The sequence below is a fragment of the Eriocheir sinensis genome, chromosome 35 (assembly GCF_024679095.1).
Source record: "Eriocheir sinensis breed Jianghai 21 chromosome 35, ASM2467909v1, whole genome shotgun sequence".
Classification (NCBI taxonomy): Eukaryota; Metazoa; Arthropoda; class Malacostraca; order Decapoda; family Varunidae; genus Eriocheir; species Eriocheir sinensis.
Window position 1 is genome coordinate 17753453 of NC_066543.1, and position 20892 is coordinate 17774344.

At 39.4% G+C, this 20892-nt stretch overlaps 1 protein-coding gene across 6 annotated transcripts; it reads right to left on the reverse strand.

Annotated features, from left to right (window-relative positions):
- Window positions 1-354: 354 nt before the first annotated feature.
- LOC127007528 (serine incorporator 1-like) lies at window positions 355-20438 on the reverse strand. 6 transcript variants are annotated; one of them, XM_050878668.1, is made up of 13 exons: window positions 20274-20438; window positions 17344-17508; window positions 16941-17021; window positions 16481-16602; window positions 14874-15083; window positions 14058-14142; window positions 13401-13433; window positions 11723-11845; window positions 11088-11222; window positions 10586-10733; window positions 7177-7227; window positions 2659-2858; window positions 355-2357 (listed from the first exon to the last, which is right to left on the reverse strand). In XM_050878668.1, the coding sequence occupies exons 1-13, from the start codon at window positions 20307-20309 to the stop codon at window positions 2274-2276; spliced, it is 1473 nt and encodes a 490-aa protein (XP_050734625.1). In that variant the 5' UTR covers window positions 20310-20438; the 3' UTR covers window positions 355-2273. The 6 variants fall into 6 exon arrangements, with proteins under 6 accessions (XP_050734625.1, XP_050734626.1, XP_050734629.1 ...); XM_050878669.1 differs by lacking the exon at window positions 13401-13433; XM_050878672.1 differs by lacking the exon at window positions 7177-7227.
- Between the last annotated feature and the right edge of the window lie 454 nt (window positions 20439-20892).

Here is a 20892-nt window from a genome sequence, read left to right on the forward strand (position 1 = left end):
TTGTACGAGGAGTTATTTCACGCAATCCCAGCCCGGCCGCCATTTGCATTATTTACAAACCACACAACCACACCCACACAACAAACAGCTGCATGCCGCGTGTCACCAGAACCGAGATATCCAATCGGGCACTCATTCTCAGCCTCTCTCGTGTGAGGAAGTATTGGCTAGTATTGGTACCGGTACCGAGCAGTCTGGTACCAGTACCGTACCGTATTGCTGGTACCGGTACCTGCCCACCCCTTTTGTTGAGTAGCGTGGCAGCGTAGGTACTGTGTGGCCGTGCGAGTCCAGTTGCGTGAGACATCTGGTGGCCACTCCACAAAATAGCGCGTATTAAGTGAAAAAAAAAGCCTGAATTAAACATTTATTTGGATTTTGGACCCCGCGTTATTTAAAAAACGCGTAAACCAAACTCGCATAAATCGAGTTACCTGTATTGCCAATCATCATCTTCATTAATTTTAACATGTTCAATTATAAAATCTGTCTAGTAAGCTATCTACAGTGTCCAAACTAATATTCATGCTGCAAGAAAAAATATATTACTACCATAATAATAATAAGTACAGGAGGATATAAATGATACTTGTAAAATTCTTTTTTTCCATGATTTTAAATGATACCAATTAAGAAGAAACTTAAAATATATCACATTAATAAAGCTATCCATGACTTAACAATAATTTATCACCATCATAACTACATGATTGAATAACATTTAACAACCTTTAAAGAGTGAAGTATTTGATTGATCTTATAATGAAAACCACTTACCAGCCTCACTTGGCATCATCACCTGACAGCAACAACCCTCATGGGAAGGAACAAAAAATTGTATTGGGAAGTATTGGGCACTGAGCACGCAACATTAGTACCACAAAAGTGTTAGTTAACCTATCTTCCCCATGGTAATGACATCCACGTATTTTCTCATCTCTAAGATTATACGGATCTGAAATAATACTCTAAATAGAAACCATGATCTTGTTTACATGAATTAAACAATTACATCATATAGTTGCTATTCAAAGAATTCTATTTTTTAAAATAAAATGCAAACAATAACCATGTATCAGGTAACGCTACAACAAACCTAAAACTTGAGAAAGGCTACAAATATAACGTGATTATATTGTAAAGACAATTTCATAAAAAAGGTGTATGGATCAACACATGCAATGCAAAACTTATGAATCTCACATATATGCACACACACACGTACACAGTACACTCCGTCTTACTCTCAGCATGGTTAGAGTAACTAAATTCTAACGTAAAAAATAATCATAATGTAGTTCAACTGGCTGATCAAAGTGATTCTAACTAAAGCAGTAAAAGAAAATATTAACCCTTCCAGTGTCTTAAGATTTCAACACATTGTATGCAAGACTAATTTAATGTAATCAATTTACCATTAACAGGAAACATCTTATAATTCATGATGTGCTTCAACTACAATAGCTGAAAGCAAATGAACACACATTTTGAAACCCAAGCTTGCCCTTATGTGACCATTTCAGTTATGCATGATGCACACTTCACAAATCCACACACCTCTGTATGAGTTAAACTGACCATTACCATAATATTTCTAACTATGGGAATTTTATATTAGAGGGGATTGGGCTGCCACTAAACCCTCACTGTGATTGGGATAAATGGGGCACAGTTTGCAAATAATTGGTGCGGACATGAAAGACTCCCAGCATTAAGCTACATATAGATGTGTAACACAGGCTGTGAAACTCCAGTTCTCTTTTAAACCACTGTAAGCACACCAATAAAATGATTCACAAGTTACATTCACAAATTACAAAATTCTAAAAACAATATTTCTTAATTACTGCTGATTTCACCTTCCTTACATGAATTTATGAACCTCAGTGTATGACTAGGATGAATGGGTATTTGCAAAATACAACATCTACATCACTTATATATAATATTGAGACCTACAAAGTATCCTGTGCCAATACATCAGGGAAGCTTCATTTCTTCAATGGGTAATAAAATTACATTGATGTAATGTGAGTTCCACTTGAGATTGGCTGGACCTAAGGTATAGCATGGAGAATACTATGAAAATAATGTCCAACAGGAACATGTGACAACTGCATACAATGCAAGGGTCATACTATGCCCATAGAGGTAAATAATCAACTAAAACCATGGTTACTTGTAGGTCAAAGCTATTTTATCCTGCAGGGCAATGCTGCTTCCCACCCACTGCTTGCAGATGGGATTCGTAATGGCGTGAGCTTATTCAAAGCTTAGTCGAAGGTACGGTTGCTGAGGATGATTGGGGCCACCAGCGTCCAGCAATAAAGGGCCAAGCAGATCCAGCTAGAGACGATCTGTAGACACACATCATCATGCAAATAGTTTATTTCTACCTCCTTTTCATTTATGGGTTGGTTGTTGTCAAGATACTGTACACAAAATCTAAAGCTTACTGAAATACACAACATGAAAAAAAATCTCTTACCATCTCATCATATGGGATCTAAATTATTTATCAGGATGAGTTAGTTATACACAACACACCAGTCTGATAGATGCTCTAAATTATGTTCTATTTTATAAATGGAAGCATTGCAGCTCAATTGATTAAGTATGCCCTGCTGCAACAAAGACAGGGTTGGAGTAGCTACGCACCTTGACCCACACTGCAGCCACGTTGCTGGAGAGGGTGGTGAGATCAGAGTTAGGGGTGAACCAGTTGGTGAGGGTCATCATGACATAGAGTGTGGCGAGTCCAAACATGATGTGGAAGAAGGACCATGAGTAGGCCACACTGTCTTCCTCGTTGTCCCAAACGTGGTGGCCATCACCAGCCTCCGGGTCCCCAGAAGCACCTGCACCTCAAAAGAAATCATGGTAAGGCACGGCTGTCCTTCGTGTGGGCAGAGGAAAACTCTGATGCAATTAGCCACCTCTCTACTTACATCTATGGCAAAAAGTTCTACCTGGAACTACCTAAATTATCTTCTTTTTCTTTTAAGGCTTGAGCACTTTTACAATGATGTATGTCAGCCAAGTCATACTATGGTTATTGTGGTTCAGTAGGACATCAGTTTAACCTGAACCTATTTATTATTATTTATATGACCCTGAATTTGTGACACATTATTAAATCCGCTTGATATCTTTTTATTTAAAATGAATCAAATTTCCCACAAAATAATGAGTCATTGTGAACCAATGATACGAGCCAATCAAACAAAAAACAGAAACAGACATTAACCCTTGACTGGATTTCCTACCAGAAGACCTCACCAAGCTACAGGAGTGGAACAAAAGTGGCTGCTACAATTCAATGAAGAAAAATGTAAAGTCCTGCACCTTGGGAGGGGATATCCAGCACACCAATACCACATGGGAAACACTCCACTATCCACCACAGAGGCAGAGAAAGACCTGGGACTATGTGTTACCAGGCTGCCAGTGAAAGCCAAATCCGTGTCAATCGCAGCGGATGGGTTAAAAAAGTAAAAGAAACCATAATATGAGGAGTGACAACACTAAGAGTGCAGAGGATGGAAGACTGAGTTCCATCTGGTTCCTGATTGGCCGAGGGCCAGAGCACCATAGCCTCTGATTGGCCACTTCAGCCCTTTGGTGACTGTCCCTCCTTGCCTGTGACTGGCTGAGGGTAAATCATAGGAGACACTTTTTAGCCGAGTCAAACTAGGTAACAGAGTCCGGTGGCTGAGTCAATTCGCCAAAGAGACGTTCAGGAGTTCGTCAGTTCGAGTTCCCGCTTCAATGCCCCAGCTGATTTGCTTTTTGCCGGTTTCAGTTAAAACAACCCCACCTGCCCCATGCTGTCCAGAAGACCACCTATCAACCCGGACTCTAGATTCTAGGGATGCAGCATGAGCCAATGCAAGAATGCAAGATGACAAAACGCTAGCCACAAAGCTCGCGGCAGAACGAACGGGCCATCAGGACATGAATCAGATGAGAAGAACATCACACCCCATCAGGATCCAGGGAAGAAAAGAAACAATAGGCAGCACGCAAAAAAAAAAAAAAAAAAAAAAAAAATGGCTTGATTGGCTGCGAGTGAAAATAACATAGCTGCTGAATTGGTACATCTGCCTCTCGATGACTTGGCTCACTCTTGCTTGCAATAAAAACATCAGCAAAAAATCTGATTAAGTTGGCACTTGCATGATGAGATTAATTTCCATCAGATGCCACTGCAGTTTTGCCAGTTTTACAATTCCCGTGGTCAGTCAATGGTGTGATCAGAATGCTGTTTCAATCTGCCGTCAGCCCAAGGGTATTTTCCATCACTGTATAGTTTCAATGCGGCAACTCTAGGAAGAAAAAAAAGTCCACTAGACACTGCTCCCACAAGGAGGAGAGTAGAAGTAATCAGAAGGGAGTATTGAATTCAAGGAAGATCAGAGGTTAAGTATTCAGTGGCTTCCAGCCTCAAGAGAATATTCCCGTTGAAAAAAAAATCACATGTAGGGTGGCCATGACAGATAAGTCCCAATCACAATTCCTGATATACACTCTCATTGTTTTCTCAAGTCTTCTCATTACTTTTCCAATCCTTCAGTCAACTAAATCTTCCTAATACACTTTTAATTTTTCCCTAAATGTCTCCTCACCTTATTTTGTTAAATCATACGAACAACTCCATGCTGAGTGTAAGATATCATGCAACATTCTACATCAACATGCTGACTTTCATGATCATCTTGAAGACACTTATAGGTGGGATGCTACACTGATTTAACATCATCAACTTTCATCATATCCCTCAGCAAATAAGGGATGGGTAGAATAGTGTATTAATAAGTAAAATTAGGTGCAGAGAAGATTTAAGCAGTGTACTCTGAATGATATTTGTTGAAACTAAATTTTGAGATACTTGTGTGCAAATAATTTCTCTTGCATGTAAAAAAGTAATGACTTATTATGCATAAATGACACTTTTAGACTGTGATGCTGCTTATTTTTAGCATGATCATCCCTCAACCTCTGTGAAGTAGGCATTTTACTGATGTTACAATGACATTTATTTTTACTTTTTCAGTTTAATGACTGTTGCAACAGCTGGCATGACTGGCTACCAGAATAATCGAACAAGAGGAAAATTCATGTGAAGTCAAATTAAGCCATCTACTGAAATACTTGGCTTTAAGAGAAACCACTGAATACAATGACCGATATCTAGCATTAACAGGCTCTGTAACTACTTTTGTTTTAGAAACTACAGAGATATATTAAAAAAGTCAAAAGATTTTTTTCAGTGATATTTAATCATAATCTACCCTGAGGTGATACAATGAAAGACCTTCTAAGCATATTACCAGCAAAATCAAAAGTAAATTGATTAGTTCCTTCATGCTTCATATGAATGTGGTAGAAGATATCAATGAAATAAATTATTCAACCAATTTCCAAATCAACACTATTCAGGTTAGGGGTTTCAAGCAAAATAAAGGATTATGAATGTGATTAATGAGTATAGCAGATTAACATTTACATAACTACAAACCCAGGATTCTCTCTCTCTCTCTCTCTCTCTCTCTCTCTCTCACACACACACACACTGGATGGAGTCTCAGGTTATATATTGAAAGAATGCAGAGATCAGCTGGCTGGACTGGTATATGATATCATTAAATGCTCATTAACAACTGGTAAAGTACCAAAGGAGTGGCCGAGAGCTGAAGTGGTCCCTATATTCAAAACCGGAAAAAAGGAAGAACCCCTGAACTACAGACCTGTATCATTGACCAGTGTGGTATGTAAAATATGTGAGAAAGTGATAAAGAAACAATGGACGAGATTTCTAGAAGAGCATAATATAATGACAAGTAAACAATATGGCTTCAGAAAAGGGCGCTCATGTGTAACAAACTTACTGAGCTTTTACTCAAAAGTGAGACAAAATACAGGAGAGGGACGGATGGGCTGATTGCATTTACTTGGACCTGAAGAAGGCATACGACAAAGTTCCACATACAAGATTACTATGGAAACTGGAGAATAAAGGAGGTTTGAAAGGGAAAATGAAGAACTGGGTGGAAAGCTACTTAAGGGGAAGAAAGATGAGAACAGTGGTAAAGGACACAAAATCGGAATGGAGAATTGTAGAGTGGAGTGCCTCAAGGATCGCTATTGGCACCTGTACTCTTCCTAGTATATGTAAACAATATGCCGGAGGGAGTAAACAGTTATATGAGCCTGTTTGCAGACGATGCAAAACTGCTAAGACATATTAGAAACAGTAAAGACTGAGAAATTCTGCAAAATGACCTGTACAAGATTTGGAAATGGAGTATTAAATGGGAGATGGAATTCAATGTGAAGAAATATCATGTTATGGAAATGGGAAAGAGTGAAGGGAGACCATAAGGGACATAAAGAATGGGAGATGGAGAAATATTAAAGAAAGTTCAAGAAGAGAGAGATCTGGGAGTGACAATACAAGTTAATCTACAGCCTGAGTCATGTAAATAGGATATTTGGTGATACGTATAAAATGGTGAGAAATATAGGACTAGCATTCCACAACATGGATAAGGATATGATGAAAAATTAATAACCACTATGATTAGACCAAAATTGGAATATGCGGAGGCAGTGTGGTCTCCCCATAAGAAGAAACACAAAAAAAAAATTAGAAAGAATACAAAGGATGGCAACAAAAATGGTTCCAGAACTGAAGGGATTGACATATGACAAAAGATTAAAGGAGATGGACCTACCAACACTGGAACTAAGAAGAGAAGGGGGAGACCTAATACTAATTTACAAATTATTGAGCAAAATGGAAGATGTAGATAATGAGGAGTTACTACTAAAAGAAGGAATAAACACCAGGAGCACAAGAGGAAACAGTAAAAAATTGAGGAAAGAAAGATGCTTGAGACATAAAGAAATATAGCTTCCCGCAAAGAAATATAGAGGTTTGGAACAGACTAAGTGAGGATGTAGTATCGGTGAAGATTGTGCAGAACTTTAAGGAAAAGTTGGACAAATACAGATACGGAGACGGGACCACACGAGCGTAAGCCCAGGCCCTGTAAAGCAACAACCAGGTAAATACAACAAGATAAATATACACACACACACATATTCACACATACATGAATGCATGCATGCACACACACACACATGCAGGCAGAGAAGGGCCAGCCTGAGGTTTACCTTGTCCCACCTCACTGGTCACCAGAGGAATGTCTCCAGAACTTCGGCGGGCTGCGTGAGGGGCAACAACACACCCATCAGCAGTATTTAATCTCCCTACTACAACAGCCTAATACATAGTCTTGTTGATGCTACAGATCACAGACACTTGAACAAAATTCTGCAGGACATGAAACGAGTGTCTAATTGATGTAACCTTGTCACCATGCTTTTCATTGATAAATTTAACGATCCTTTTTTTTTTTTTTTTACCTATGAACCATTCATTCTAGGCTTTTAAGCATTTATTTAAAGTCTTTCTCCTGAAATAATGGACAAAGAACGCTGAAATCTATTGCACCTTGAAATCTCAATTAAAAAATAACTTCTGGTATGACAATAACAATGTTCTGTCTCAGAAAACAGAAATAATATTGTTAATGATGGTGTAAATAATAATAATATTTTTGTTTTGCTCAAAGGCATATATAAAACAGGAAAACAGAGGAGCAGTGCAAAATATATATAAGGCAGCAGTGCAGATTTGCTCCCTTGTTGCCATTACTGATAAGAAGCAAGTGATCATTTGCCACCTCTTGGTGCTGCTACAATACTGTGGGAGAAATCACAAACCACATGTGACATGAAGGAAACATGCAAAAGAAGGAGAAGAAAGAGTTCACAAGAACATGCCATGAAGTAAGAAACTGCTGGGATTTATCCATCATGGCCACCCTCCTATAAAGTTCTTTAGAATGAAAATACTTATATAAATAATCATCACTTTTTATCATACTTTAACAGTTTGATGTAGAAGATGGTTAATGGAATGTGGTCTTATCACCTCAGGTGTGGACTGTTTTCCTGGGAAGAAAAGGCAGACACATGGGAATCCAATGAGATGGATCAAGGCCATACCCCCATATAGAGCCCTTGACTTAGTTAAAAACACAAGTGTGAGGCTCATCACTTCCCAGTGTGCCAATGCCCCTTATTATATCACATGACCCCAGTTTGACTGAAAGTAAGGCTCCCACCTGTTACTGATACCTGTGGGGGGCATGGTTCAATTATTCTGCTGACCACTAATTAACAAAACTAACTTTTTGTCAGCAGATTAGTATTTTTCCTAACTTTGGAAATCGTTAGCAGACCACTTAGCTTTTGCTAAATTTATTTCTGTTTACTTAAGTCCACCAATATATCACAAACATATTTGTTCCTGTCAGTTGTGGATGTGTCTCCAACAGCCAGGTAGACACACTATTGACTTACTACAGTGGGGCCTTAATAGTCATTATTATTAGTGTTTTACTTACTAGCATGCCCCAACAACATATGCAACTCCAACATTTAATCAGCCATATTTGGATCTTAAATCTAATCCGTACAGCGTCAGATACATATGACGTACATATTATTTTTTAATACAATTGAGCGTCAGATACGTACGTCGTACGTATTTAATGTATTATTTTTTCCCATCACTGGAGTGTGTTGAGGGAGATTTCTGTGGTGGTGCCCAAGTAGACTGATCCTTAGGGAATACTGACCACCCAATATATTTCATTTATTGCCATAACTGGCAGGAGTGAGAAGAGGGTGGGTTGTGACCGAGGTACACTCTGTCAGATGCTGGCCAGTCACGGCAATGGTTTACGGGCATATATTCTTCGTAATAATGCCAAAAATATACCATGAACTCAACAATTATGAATCCTCTATGAACTGTAATTGCGTGAGCCATAACTGTGGGCGACTGTACGTTGAGTTGAATTATCAAAAAGCTCAAAATGAGTTACTCTCTAACAATATATATAAGTCTGTTCTAAATATGTCGAGAGAAAACGATTTATTCGGATACGCACACTCAAATCCAAGAAGTCTACGGAAATCAACACAACCATTTTGCTTCCTGACTCGATAGAAATGGCCCAAAACACCAACTTCTAGGCAACAATAAGCTAAAAGATGTTAAATTTCTTCATTTTTATGGTTTTAAGCTGTTTTATGAAAAAAAAAAAAATTCACACACAGCTCTCTTGGACAGAGTGAAGTCAAGGCTCTTCGTCTCATCAACTCCCCTCCTTTTACTGAATAGTCTTTCTACCTCTTAAATTTCGCTGCCATGTTGCCTCTCTTTCTATCTTTCTATCACGCTGACTACTCTTCTGAACTTGCTAACTGCATGCCTCGACCCCTCCTATGGCCTCGCCACCCACAACTTTCTACTCAAGCTCATCCCTTTACTATCCAAATCCCTTACGAACAAGTTAACCAGCATCTTTACTCTTTCATCCCTAATGCAGGTAAACTCTGGAACAGTCTTCCTTCATCTGTATATCCTCCTGCCTACGACTTGAACTCTTTCAAGAGAAGGTTAGCAGGACACCTCTCCTCTCAAAATTGACCTCTCTTTCGGCCACTCCTCTGAACGCTTTTTATAGTAGTGAGTAGCAGGCCTTTTTCATTATTATATCCTTTTTTTTTTTTGCCCTTGAGCTGTTTCTTTTGCTGTAAAAAAAAGAAAAAAAAGAAAGAAAGAAAAGAAAAGCCCAACATCCATGCATGAATGTGGCAAGCTCAGTATGTCCCTGTGCGGTGTGGCTTTTCTTAGACTGTGTGAGAGGGGCTGGAAATACTTTTGAAAGCATGCCAATAATGACTGCAGCATTCTCCAAGTGTTTTCACCAAATGTGTTCAACCTTGTATGCGGCCATTTTCAAATAAGCTCCAAAATACCACTCATGTATGTATGTATGTATGTATATATATATATATATATATATATATATATATATATATATATATATATATATATATATATATATATATATATATATATATATATATATATATATATATATATATATATATATATATATATATATATATATATACCCATTATACCATCAAATTTGAGTTGTGATACATGCATCAATCTAGGCACTTGTGTACATCAAACATCCTAGATATCAGAACTAAACAGTTACAACACTACTCAATAGAGGTTTGTCAACTGCAATTATATTTTGACTTATACTAGAATTTTTTTCCAATTCAAAATAACTCAGCTTTTGTATTTTCTGTAGTCCTTAACCCTTTCAGTACAGTGACGCCGTCAGCATCACCGTATGGAAAGGGTTAATCCTCTTCCATTTCCTCTTAATCCTCTTCTAAACCTCTTAAGAGGAAATGGAAGAGGATTAAGAGGTTTAGAAGAGGATTAATCCTCGTCCATTTCCTCCTAACCCTTTCCATACTGTGACGCCAACGTCTGCATCACCGTATTAAAAGGGTTCAGATATTTTAATCAGAAAAGTCAATTTACCTTTTAATACTGGTGTTCATACAAAGGCCATGGAACACAAAAATCATAGTCTTCATTAACTAACGTGCAAAAAAACAAATGAATGGTTGAGAATCTTACTGGAGTCATCTTTTAGGAGGACCTTGTCGGACATGGTGAGCTTGGAGGCCTGGGAGTTGGAGGCTGTGCGCATGGAGGAGTACAGCACACAGCAGAACCAAATGATGAGTGAGGCAATTGATTCCCCATCAAAGGCTGGTTCATGTGTCTGTGAATATCAGTAATAAATATGGTAAAACATGATCAACACTGATTTTATTTCTTCAGCCCAGGCCGGGATTTGAACCCAAGCCCCTGTGGATTTGTCACTAGGTGTGCTAACCACAGCACCATGGAGGTGATACGAAACTGATACACCCTATAAAGTATACATTAATGCATCCTTATCCTGTACCACAGCCACCTTCCTTTTTAATATTGTCAACATTTATTGAAGTCAAATTAAAAATTCAATGTAAAGAGATTAATTAATCAACGAAAAATATTAGTAAAGTTATAACTGAGGAACTAATATTTAGGCTCCATTAGTGTTAAGTTTCTCAATTAATGGGTGATCTCTTACCACAGGGCCATCAGTGGGTGTGACCTTTCCTCCATTATCGATGATGGCATCCCAGTCAGGCTTGCAGTTCTTTTGCGGGGCATTAGTCATGGCGGACCAGGTGAGGTACATGGTGTACAGTGTGATCACTGAGGCCTGCACACACACCACACACAAGGGAAAAACTGCATTAACATACAATTATCATTCTTACTAGATTCTCAACAAGACATGATCATTCATTTAATTGCCATTAAGTTGTCAATATAGCTTGGAGAAGTAATCTGATGATCAAACTTTTCCCTACAACTAATCTCACAAGCTGTAATGTATTTTAGATATAACAAACCTCTCATCCTCTCAAAACTCTCTGCTAACTAGAATACATAGATAATACAGAACCCCATTTTATAAACACTTTAAAATGTGGTAGTAACCAGAAAAGAACCATTTTATGACTGAAGCCATAGAGGACTCAACAGTCAGGATAATTCCAAGGCTATTGATGTCAACATCCACAGATGATATATATACTGATTCAGTGTTCCACCACAATGAATTTGCCATAGCATGACTTTGATGCATGTTAATTTCAAATTTAAAAATGATATTCAAACCCCTTCCACAAAAAGCAGACTTTTGAAGGAGCCACCTACCTGAAGAAGGCCAGAGCGGGGCTGGGAGTCCTGGACCTTGGGCAAGATGCTGAGGATGCTCACAAGGACACAGAGGATCAAATTAAAGGAGATAAAGAACTTATGCAAGCCACAGCTTTCAGTCTGAAAACAAAAGTAAGATAGTTGTGAATTATCAAAAACATGAGATTGTATCTTTTTTTATGAGAAATATAGATATATATATTCAGATCACCTAACATTACTAAAAAATAGAAAACAGGAAAGTATCAGTTTAATACTAAGGAAAAGAAACACAAAGATGATAGTGCAGATTTTTAGATTAATTATGCATAAAGTATTTTAGCAATGCAAACTGTCCTAACCTGAAAGCTTTAGAAAAAAAACTTATATAAGAGATTTTCATCATATCTAAGGTAAGCAAAAGCATTATCACTTAGTATGTAAAGGTTAGAAATGTAACACTGTACAGCAGCACATGGAAAATAACTCCTGAAAATGAATGCATCCCAGTCATCAGGGGAATTTGTGAACAGAATTAGTAAACGTTGGAGTATGCATTTCATGTGTGGGGGAGCTCCACTCACTCTGCTCTCTTGGACAGAGTGGAGTCTAAGGCTCTTCATCTCATTAGCTCTCCTCTTACTGATAGTCTTCTACCTCTTAAATTACGCCGCCATGTTGCATCTCTTTCTATCTTCTATCGATATTTTCATGCTGACTGCTCTTCTGAACTTGCTAACTGCATGCCTCCCCTCTCACGTGGCCCCGCTGCACACGACTTTCTACTCATGCTCATCCCTATACTGTCCAAACCCCTTATGCAAGAGTTAACAAGCATCTCCAGTCTTTCATCCCCTTCACTGGTAAACTCTGAAACAGCCTTCCTTCGCCTGTATTTCGTCCTGCCTATGACTTGACCTCTTTCAAGAAGAGCGTATCAAGACACCTCTCCATCCAAAATTGACCTCTCTTTTGGCCACTCTATCTAATTGCTGTATGAGAGCAACAGTTAGCAGGCTTTTTTTTTTAATTCTTCTTTTTGTTGCCCTTGAGTTGCTGTGCCATTGAAATATATATATATATATATATATATATATATATATATATATAAATATATATATATATATATATATATATATATATATATATATATATATATATATATATATATATATATATCTTCATTACTAAGCATTTGGATAAAGAGCCTACACATGGCAGCTCTTGAGAATGTGATTTACCAGCTCCCTTCCCAATCCTTAAAGCTATCTAAGCTTCTTTCAAAACTTTAATCTGTTCCCACCAACTATATATGTTAAATTTGTTCCTGTCCACTACCCTATTATATAATGTGTGGTTAGTGTGAAATTCTATTATAAGAATATGCAGTGATAAAACTTACATAAAAATTGAAACACAGGAATGCTATACTTCAAGGTACCTGTGTACATGTGTGCATTCGCTTTTTTTTTGTTTTTTTTTTGTTTGTTTTTTTGTTGTTGTTATTGTGCAACATAAGGATGAGTATTTCATTTGATTTCCCATCTAGCAGTGAACATAAGTAATGCAAATTTCTCATATGATACAACTTTTTCTAATAATGATTAGCAGTAATGATCAAAATGGTATGAAAAAATACACAAGTTCTACATTGTATTTAGTAAGCAGTGGGGATGCCTCACTCTGTCTGACTTACCAGAACTTCCTGAGCCGGTGTTACATCATGTGGCTGGGGGCATGCAGCATTAACACCTTAGTAAATTCATTCCAAATGAAATATGAAGGTGGTATCGTACAAACTATATCCATTGTTTCTAATGAATACAGTACCTTATGTAAGTCACTAAATAAAGCAGATGCACATGCAAAGACACCTACCCAGTAGAGAAAAAGTATAGGGATGGGTTAGAAAGTGATACATAAATGGGAAACCTCACTGTAGCCTTCAGGGTAACATCTATCATGTATCTATAAACTGCTGATCTCTGATCTGATGAATGTGGCATCTGAATATCCCAAAGGCTATCATATGGGAGAGAACGTTGGAGAACAAAAACATCTTTCTGAAAAACTGCAATAACGCAGTGAAAACCTCAAAATGTACACCACTGAGTTCAAGAATCGAGCCCAGGCCTTTAGAACAGAATACCAACTGAGTTACAAATGAGTAAAAAGATCACCATGCCACTGCATTATTGCATTTTCCCTGCTACACAAAGTAAAAGGTTTGCTGTGAGGAAAAAAACTGCATAACTCCATTATCATATCGTTGAATAAACTCAATCATAAGGATGAAATACTATGAATACATGCAATCATAAAAGCAGCAAGATAAAATGGTACAATGTCTCACCGTGGTGTAGAAGACGTAGAAAAGCACTACAGCGGTGATAGCCAATGCATAGTTGAAGAAGGTGAAGGACAGCAAGGCACAGTACCTGCATGAACATACACTGTCAGCACACACATTTTTTTCTTCACACAAGCAACAAAGAAAAAAAATAAAAAAAAATAAAAATAAAGGGGTCAGTGAAAGAATGATCACAAAAGAGAATTGGACCACACTTAATTCAAGCAGCATTTGTGCAGTACCCTTAGAACATGGTATTGGCTTAGATCTCATCAGTTACAGCAGCATAGATGTCTCACAGCCAATCAAGAGTCCAGAGGCAAACAGTTGTTTTTGAGAGCAGTAGTCCCAGATTATTATGAACCCCCAGTTATTTTTAGAAACTTCTTCCACTTCACTCCTACGATTCAATATCTGCCATTTCTCTTCAATAATCATACCGTATTCTACAACTCTCTTCCATTTCAGCTCCTTCATTGGCACCATAAGTTTATAATATTAATCTTTTTTCAATTTTTGCCCTACCATCTAAGGACAGCTCCCTCTACCACCCATTGCTACCCACATATAGTTCACACCTCCTAATTCCCTATGCAATCTACCCCAAATACTTCACATATTCTAGTTTCACAGCATATTTTTTTAATTTTGTCCTCTTTTAATATTCTCCTTCATCTAAACACCATAGTAATCTTCCTTTTGTAAAGTACACACACAAATACCAAACATCAGGAATCTAATACCTCTATATATCAATAAAATGTTCCAAAATTATTAATCATTCTCTTTTTTTTTTTTACCAATTGATAAAAAACTCACCATCCCTTGCTCTCTGTCTCCTCGTACTTGTCCACCCAGGCCTCAGCCCAGGAGTGAGCAAAGTCAATGATGAGCACCAGCTGGATGAGAATGAACAGGAACCCACCAATCATGCCAAAGTACATCCACACCTGCCCAAAGTTTCCGTGTGGGATGAAGAATGCTCCAATAATGGCTCCAATCAACACCAGGTACTTGATGCCCCAAAAGCTGTATAGGAGGAGGAAAAGATTCATTAACAGTATCCTCCTACATTAGCTGGGCGTTATTGCAATAAGTTATCGAGATACTTTTTCGCTGATAACAAAATTGGGTTATCGGCCATCCGCTGCTTATTTAAATAGATATGGTATCTTCGTTACTTTTGTAACCAAACTAGCGATAATTGCTACTTATTTCCGCCTCTCAGAGAAAAAATGCTGTCTCCTCCCTACTGCGCATGCGTGGCCCGGGTGCCCGGTGTTGTATGAAAAAACTTCAGGGTATGAAATATCTTCGGTGAAGAGATTTCATACTTAGATCATCAACATTAAAACACTACGTTATTTTTTATGTTAGACTCAAAAATCAGAGAAAAATTATTTAACTTTGCCCACAAAATTATTATTCACTGCCTCAACTTTAATATTCCATATTCGTCTGTGAGCATGCCATGGTATTGAAGGCACCCGGTGTTGTGTTATTTGGTGTCCCATCGTCAAAAAGTGCCATGTTTACAAACACTGGTCTCTCGTGAACTGCGCATGTTCAGACCAGTAAGCGTAGCCCTGTACAGTCTCACAAAGCTTTTTAACACATTAAGAGTTGCTGGAAAGCTGAATCAGACATACAGTACCACCATCCTCGCTGTTTCAAGAACGACACTCTGTACATATTATTACAACTTGTACAGAATGTCGTTCTAGGTAGAAACAGCGGGGATGGTGGTAGTGGTACTGGATGTCTGATTCAGCCTTCCAGCAACTCTTAATTACGGTTAAAAAGCTTTGTGAGACTGTACAGGTCTACGCTTGCTGGTCTGAGCATGCGTAGTTCACGAGAGACCAGTACAGTGTTTGTAAACAAAAGCGCCTGCTTTTGATGGTTGGGACACCAAATAACACAACACCGGTTCAGGCGTTTCTAGCATTACCGTCCATATGTATGTGTCAACGTGTGGTTTTCAGGTTTTGTAAGTTTTGTAAAATACAGATAATGAAAATTTGAATTCATCTACGTTTTTTATTTGAAATATCAATATAGTATCGTTTTCGCCTATCGGACTTATTGCTAGCAAGTATCGCAATTGTGGATTTATATCGGGTATCGGTTAATGGTTATCGCCTATATTTGTGTCTCCAGTTAACAAATATCGGTTATCACCGATAAGGTTTTCCATTATCAGTTATCGGGAATAAGGTTTTCTGTTATCATGCCCAGCTATGCCTCCTACACTCTCTATGTCACAAGAGAAAGGCTCTGCAAGCTGTAGAAGACTTCATGGTTTTGACACAGTACCCACAATTTAAAATGATAAAACATCTCCATTCCATCTATCATGAATATAGATGTATTCTATCTTCAAACATATTCCGTTTATTTCTCTCTTCTGAGCAGGCATTACTTACCCATTCTGTATGGCAGCTCGAGGGTCTTTGCTGGTCTTGACTCCCACCATGAGCAGTGCCATTACAAAGAAGAACAATGACATGGCAAAGCACAGCCGGTACACAGCCAAGTAGCCAACAATCTGAAACACCATAAGTATTTGTCATTAAATTGTTATTATGAAACACAGTCCAATAAGTAGAACCAGAAGGGTACAGATATTATAAATTCCAAAGTCTGTAAGCCCAACACAGTTAAGCCATCATGATTAACATGCAGAAAAGTCTAGCTGCTGTATGAAGTCATTCTTCATAAAGTAAAATAGCATAAAAGAAAGCTATTGATCAAATTGAAAATTCCTCTTCCTAAATTTGGACACATTTTTTAGGATCAGCATTTAGTTGCCTATGACCAATTGCTTAAAGAACACATAATAATAAATTCATCAATTACTCCCAGCAGCAAGCACACAATACCTACTCCAGAGCAATCCAGCTGGACTGACTTAGCAACAGGATCAGTAATCGAGGATTGGGCACCTTCTCCCTCACAGAAGGGAACCTATGGAGTCATGAAAAAGAATATCATTATTATCTACATTAATCATTATCAGTAACATCTATTTTCAGTTGAGGCTAAGAGATGAATAACAAGAGTACTTAAATAAAGAAAACAAGAAATAGAGTATGGAAAAGTAGTAGTAGTGGTAGTCATATTTGTTGTTGAACACATAACTAAAAACTATAATGAAAACTTTTTTTCATTCACTAGTTCCTAAAGCAAATTCACACAGTACAAGGTCTCCAGTGAGAGACTTAAACTCCTAAAAGGTTTAGTCACATCTACAGTAGCATAGCCACTGTACTTCTGTGCTTGTTCTTACCTTCTCCAAAGCTGACTGGAGTCCTGGAGAGAGCATGATGCAAGCCACAATGGTGCCCAACAGCATCATGACGGCATACATGATGCGACTGGACGTGGAATTTTTGCATGACGGACAGGCAGCACAGCACAGGCTGCACGCTGCTGACCCACAGCAACATGCCAGCTGAAACAAAATTAGGTTCATTAAAATGAGTAAGAATTCAAACCAAACAACTTCTCTACTTCATCACTACAGCAAGGTATTACAGAGCCAAATTTCTGAGTACCAACATCATTAGTGCCACCAAGCAATTGTTTGATTGTTGCTAATGCAACTGTGTGGTGGAATATGAGGTGTATAGTGGAATCCTTTTTCTAAACTTTGTTCATGATTGTTAACTAATGTTATTTGTGACCTGTGAGAGTAGTATTTCAGTGCCATCATAAGAAAAATGGTTATAACATCAGAGTCGATTGTTGACTAGGATAGGAGTGAGTGAGAGGGTAGTAGGGATACTAGATAGTATGTATGAGAACACACAGGCAGTATATAACCTAGGGGATATAGAGACAAGAGTGGATCAACAGCCGTAGAGGGGTTAAGCAAGGGTGTGTGCTGTCCCCGCTACTGTTCGAGCTGTACACAGAGGAGCTGGCAGAGAGGTTGAGGACATTGGGTTATGGGATAAGAGTGGGGAGTGAACGGTAAGGATGTCTCCTGTATGCAGCTGGAGAGATGAGCATAGGCCGTACAAGTTCATACAAGTACCTAGGGATCATAGTCAATGAGAATGGGACTGATAAGACCAAGCAAAATAGAATTTCTAGGGCAAACCAGTGGGTAGGAAGGCTAGGAAGTGTGACTAGGTGTAGAACTAACAGGTATGAGGTAGTTAGGGGGATATGGAAGGGCATGACAGTACCAGGCCTCATGTATGGCCTAGAATGCATGAGGTGGACAGTTAAAGAGCTAGATAAGCTAGAGGTAGTACAGAACAGAGTAGGCAGGCTGGCTCTGGGTGCCAATAGGTATGTAGCGGTAGATGCAGTGCGAGGGGAAGTAGGCTGGAGCACCTTTAAGGAAAGAATAGGTAAAGCAGTTTTAAGGTATATACAAAGTTAGGCTAACAAGTCTAGCATACGCTGGGAGAAGAGATGTGGGCTGGAGGGCTTCACTCTCTCTGAGATAATGCTAGGGAGGGAGGAGAAGAAAGTGAAGCGTAGAGTGAATGACAAAGTTCAGGAGGGGCAAGGCAGACTGGAGCCAGAGGGTGGAAGCAAAGAATTCTCTAGTTGAAAGCCAAACCCAAGTGTGAAGCTTTCTACGATGGTAGCCTGGGGAGTGTGTTGTTCTTCAAGGCCAGGACCAAATCCTTAGAGGTGAACAGTAGGACATATAGGTGGGCCAATGGGGGAAGCAAGGTATGCCGTATGTGTGAAGGGGGGGTCGACGAGACCGTATAACATATGCTACTAGTGTCCTAGGTATGATAGGGATAGGCAGAGTATAGTAGAAATAATAACACAGGAATTAGGAAGAGAAGGATGGAATAGGATGCTAGAGGGTAATTTAGAAAGGGTGATAGAATTTTTGTTAGGTCTGAGTACACTGCAGACAGTGACCGGAAGAACAATAGAGGGGGTAAATGAATTCCTAGAGAGAGCCTGGGCAGTGTGCACTGGAAAGGGTGGACTCCTGTAGATTTCCCGGCCTGTGCCTCTACGGGCTCCCTCTACTAAAGCTATATTCTTTTGGATGTTCAGGGTGTTGGCCCTGAGGGAGTAAACTGTTACGAAGGCTGTAGCTAGGACCAAAAGGGACAACTACTTCCCAAACCAGGACCACAGAAATAGGGAATAGGAAGATTTTAATAGATACTGCTTGTTTTGTTTTTATTTTTACAGGTTGTGGCGATATTAAGGCCTGACTCTCCAACGGATCACCTGTACAGCAAGAACAAGAGCAAGAATATACACCAGGATTCCAGGTACTCATATCAAGAGCCTCCCCAGCCCACCACAAATAGACACATTTGGCTTGGTAAAACCTGTCAACAAGCTCATCCCTGGCCAGGTATCTCACCTGATTTACTCACCTGGTTGGCTACCATGTTCCAGTTAGACATACAACTCGAGGGAGATATGCTAATAGTATATTAGGGTAGCCCACAACTTGCTGGCACGCCAGCCACTCAACTATATGGTTATGTCCATAGCAACAAGTGCATGAGAAGTGGCTGAGTTTTGTGCCATATGCACGAAAGAAAACAGCCGGGAAAAATGTCAGAGTAGAGTTAAATTTCAGTCAATATATTCAAAAAGAGTTTGTCCCAACTGGACATGGAGATGCTCTTTAAAAGATGTGATAGAATCACAGCTAACAGCTGCATCAGACAAAGAGTTCCAGAGATCAATACATCTAAGGTATTAATCACCCCTACTGTTAATAATTGTGATGTTGACTTTTTTTGCTATATTTCCTTGTCATGCTACAGAGAACGGATGGGCCAACAAGGTAAATAACAACTCTCAATACCCCCTCCCTCTTCCCCTTCCTTGCTGATGTTGGCATGATTGTTTGGTTTCCTTAGGTCAGGTTTGTTTCTGACTATGTGCGCCTTTATATTATGGTTGAAGGACATGTATTTACGTCCTTTAATCATATTAAGTTGTATGTGATATTTTGAGGTGGCGGGGCTAAACTACACCGTTACCGAGGTTTCTTCTGGGATAGGCAAGGACAAATGGAGAGGTGTGGGGGGCAGTAAAGTAGTCAGTAATAAAGACAGGTGAGGTGAGGAGGTCAAGTAAGTGGTCAATATCAGCCAGGCATGACGAGCCACCATCAGCTGACCCGTGTTGCTGGGGCTTCCTGCTTCCTACTCGCCTGCCATCACATATATCGGGCCTTCCTTCTTCTTCCGGCAACCCCCGGGCCGCCACACTCACCTGGGCCGCGGTGCACACTCCTAGCACGGCTCCCATCCTCGCAGGCCCTCGGTGGTGGCGTCAAAGTCGTTAAAACACGGAGGTGGCCGAGACGTAGTTCACTCCCTGTCGATGGTCGTGTCTTTGTTGCCACAGTGACGTCATGGTGCGTGACGTCAGAACCCACGTGACGCAATGACATGTGACGCTACAAACAAAGATCAGCTGTTGGAAATTTTTCATTCATCGCCGAGTGGACTAAAACTATAGCTACCTACGTATCGTGTTGTTCTGAAGACCATGCACCTACCAATCCTGACTCTAAATTCTCTCTAAAAGCCCGTCCCGTTCACACCTTGGAGGAAAAATGGAAGGAGAGGGCATGACGTCACAGAAGTGAAGCAGTCTTGGCCTGGGCTTCGCTCCGCCCCTCCTTCAAGTCCACCCGTAACATTGCCCGGCTGGCCGGACGCGCGACACCACACACCTCAACATTTTGCCTTCATGCCGGCTTGCTCTGCCTTTGGTTGCGCCCACAGAGGCGGGGATGGCAGCATAACGTTTCATCGATAAGACAAAATTATATTTGTGGTGAAACATATAGGGGGCGAGAAAACAGCTTGAAAAAGAGCGACACAAA

Excerpts from the sequence above, each read along its gene's own strand:
- LOC127007528 (XM_050878668.1), bottom strand. The coding sequence starts at position 20,309 with ATGGGAGCCGTGCTAGGAGTGTGCACCGCGGCCCAG. Across the intron at positions 11,223-11,722 it reads CCCGCTCTGGCCTTCTTCAG|GCCTCAGTGATCACACTGTA; the intron begins GTAGGTGGCTCC and ends GTGTGTGTGCAG. Across the intron at positions 10,734-11,087 it reads CACCCACTGATGGCCCTGTG|ACACATGAACCAGCCTTTGA; the intron begins GTAAGAGATCAC and ends TGATATTCACAG.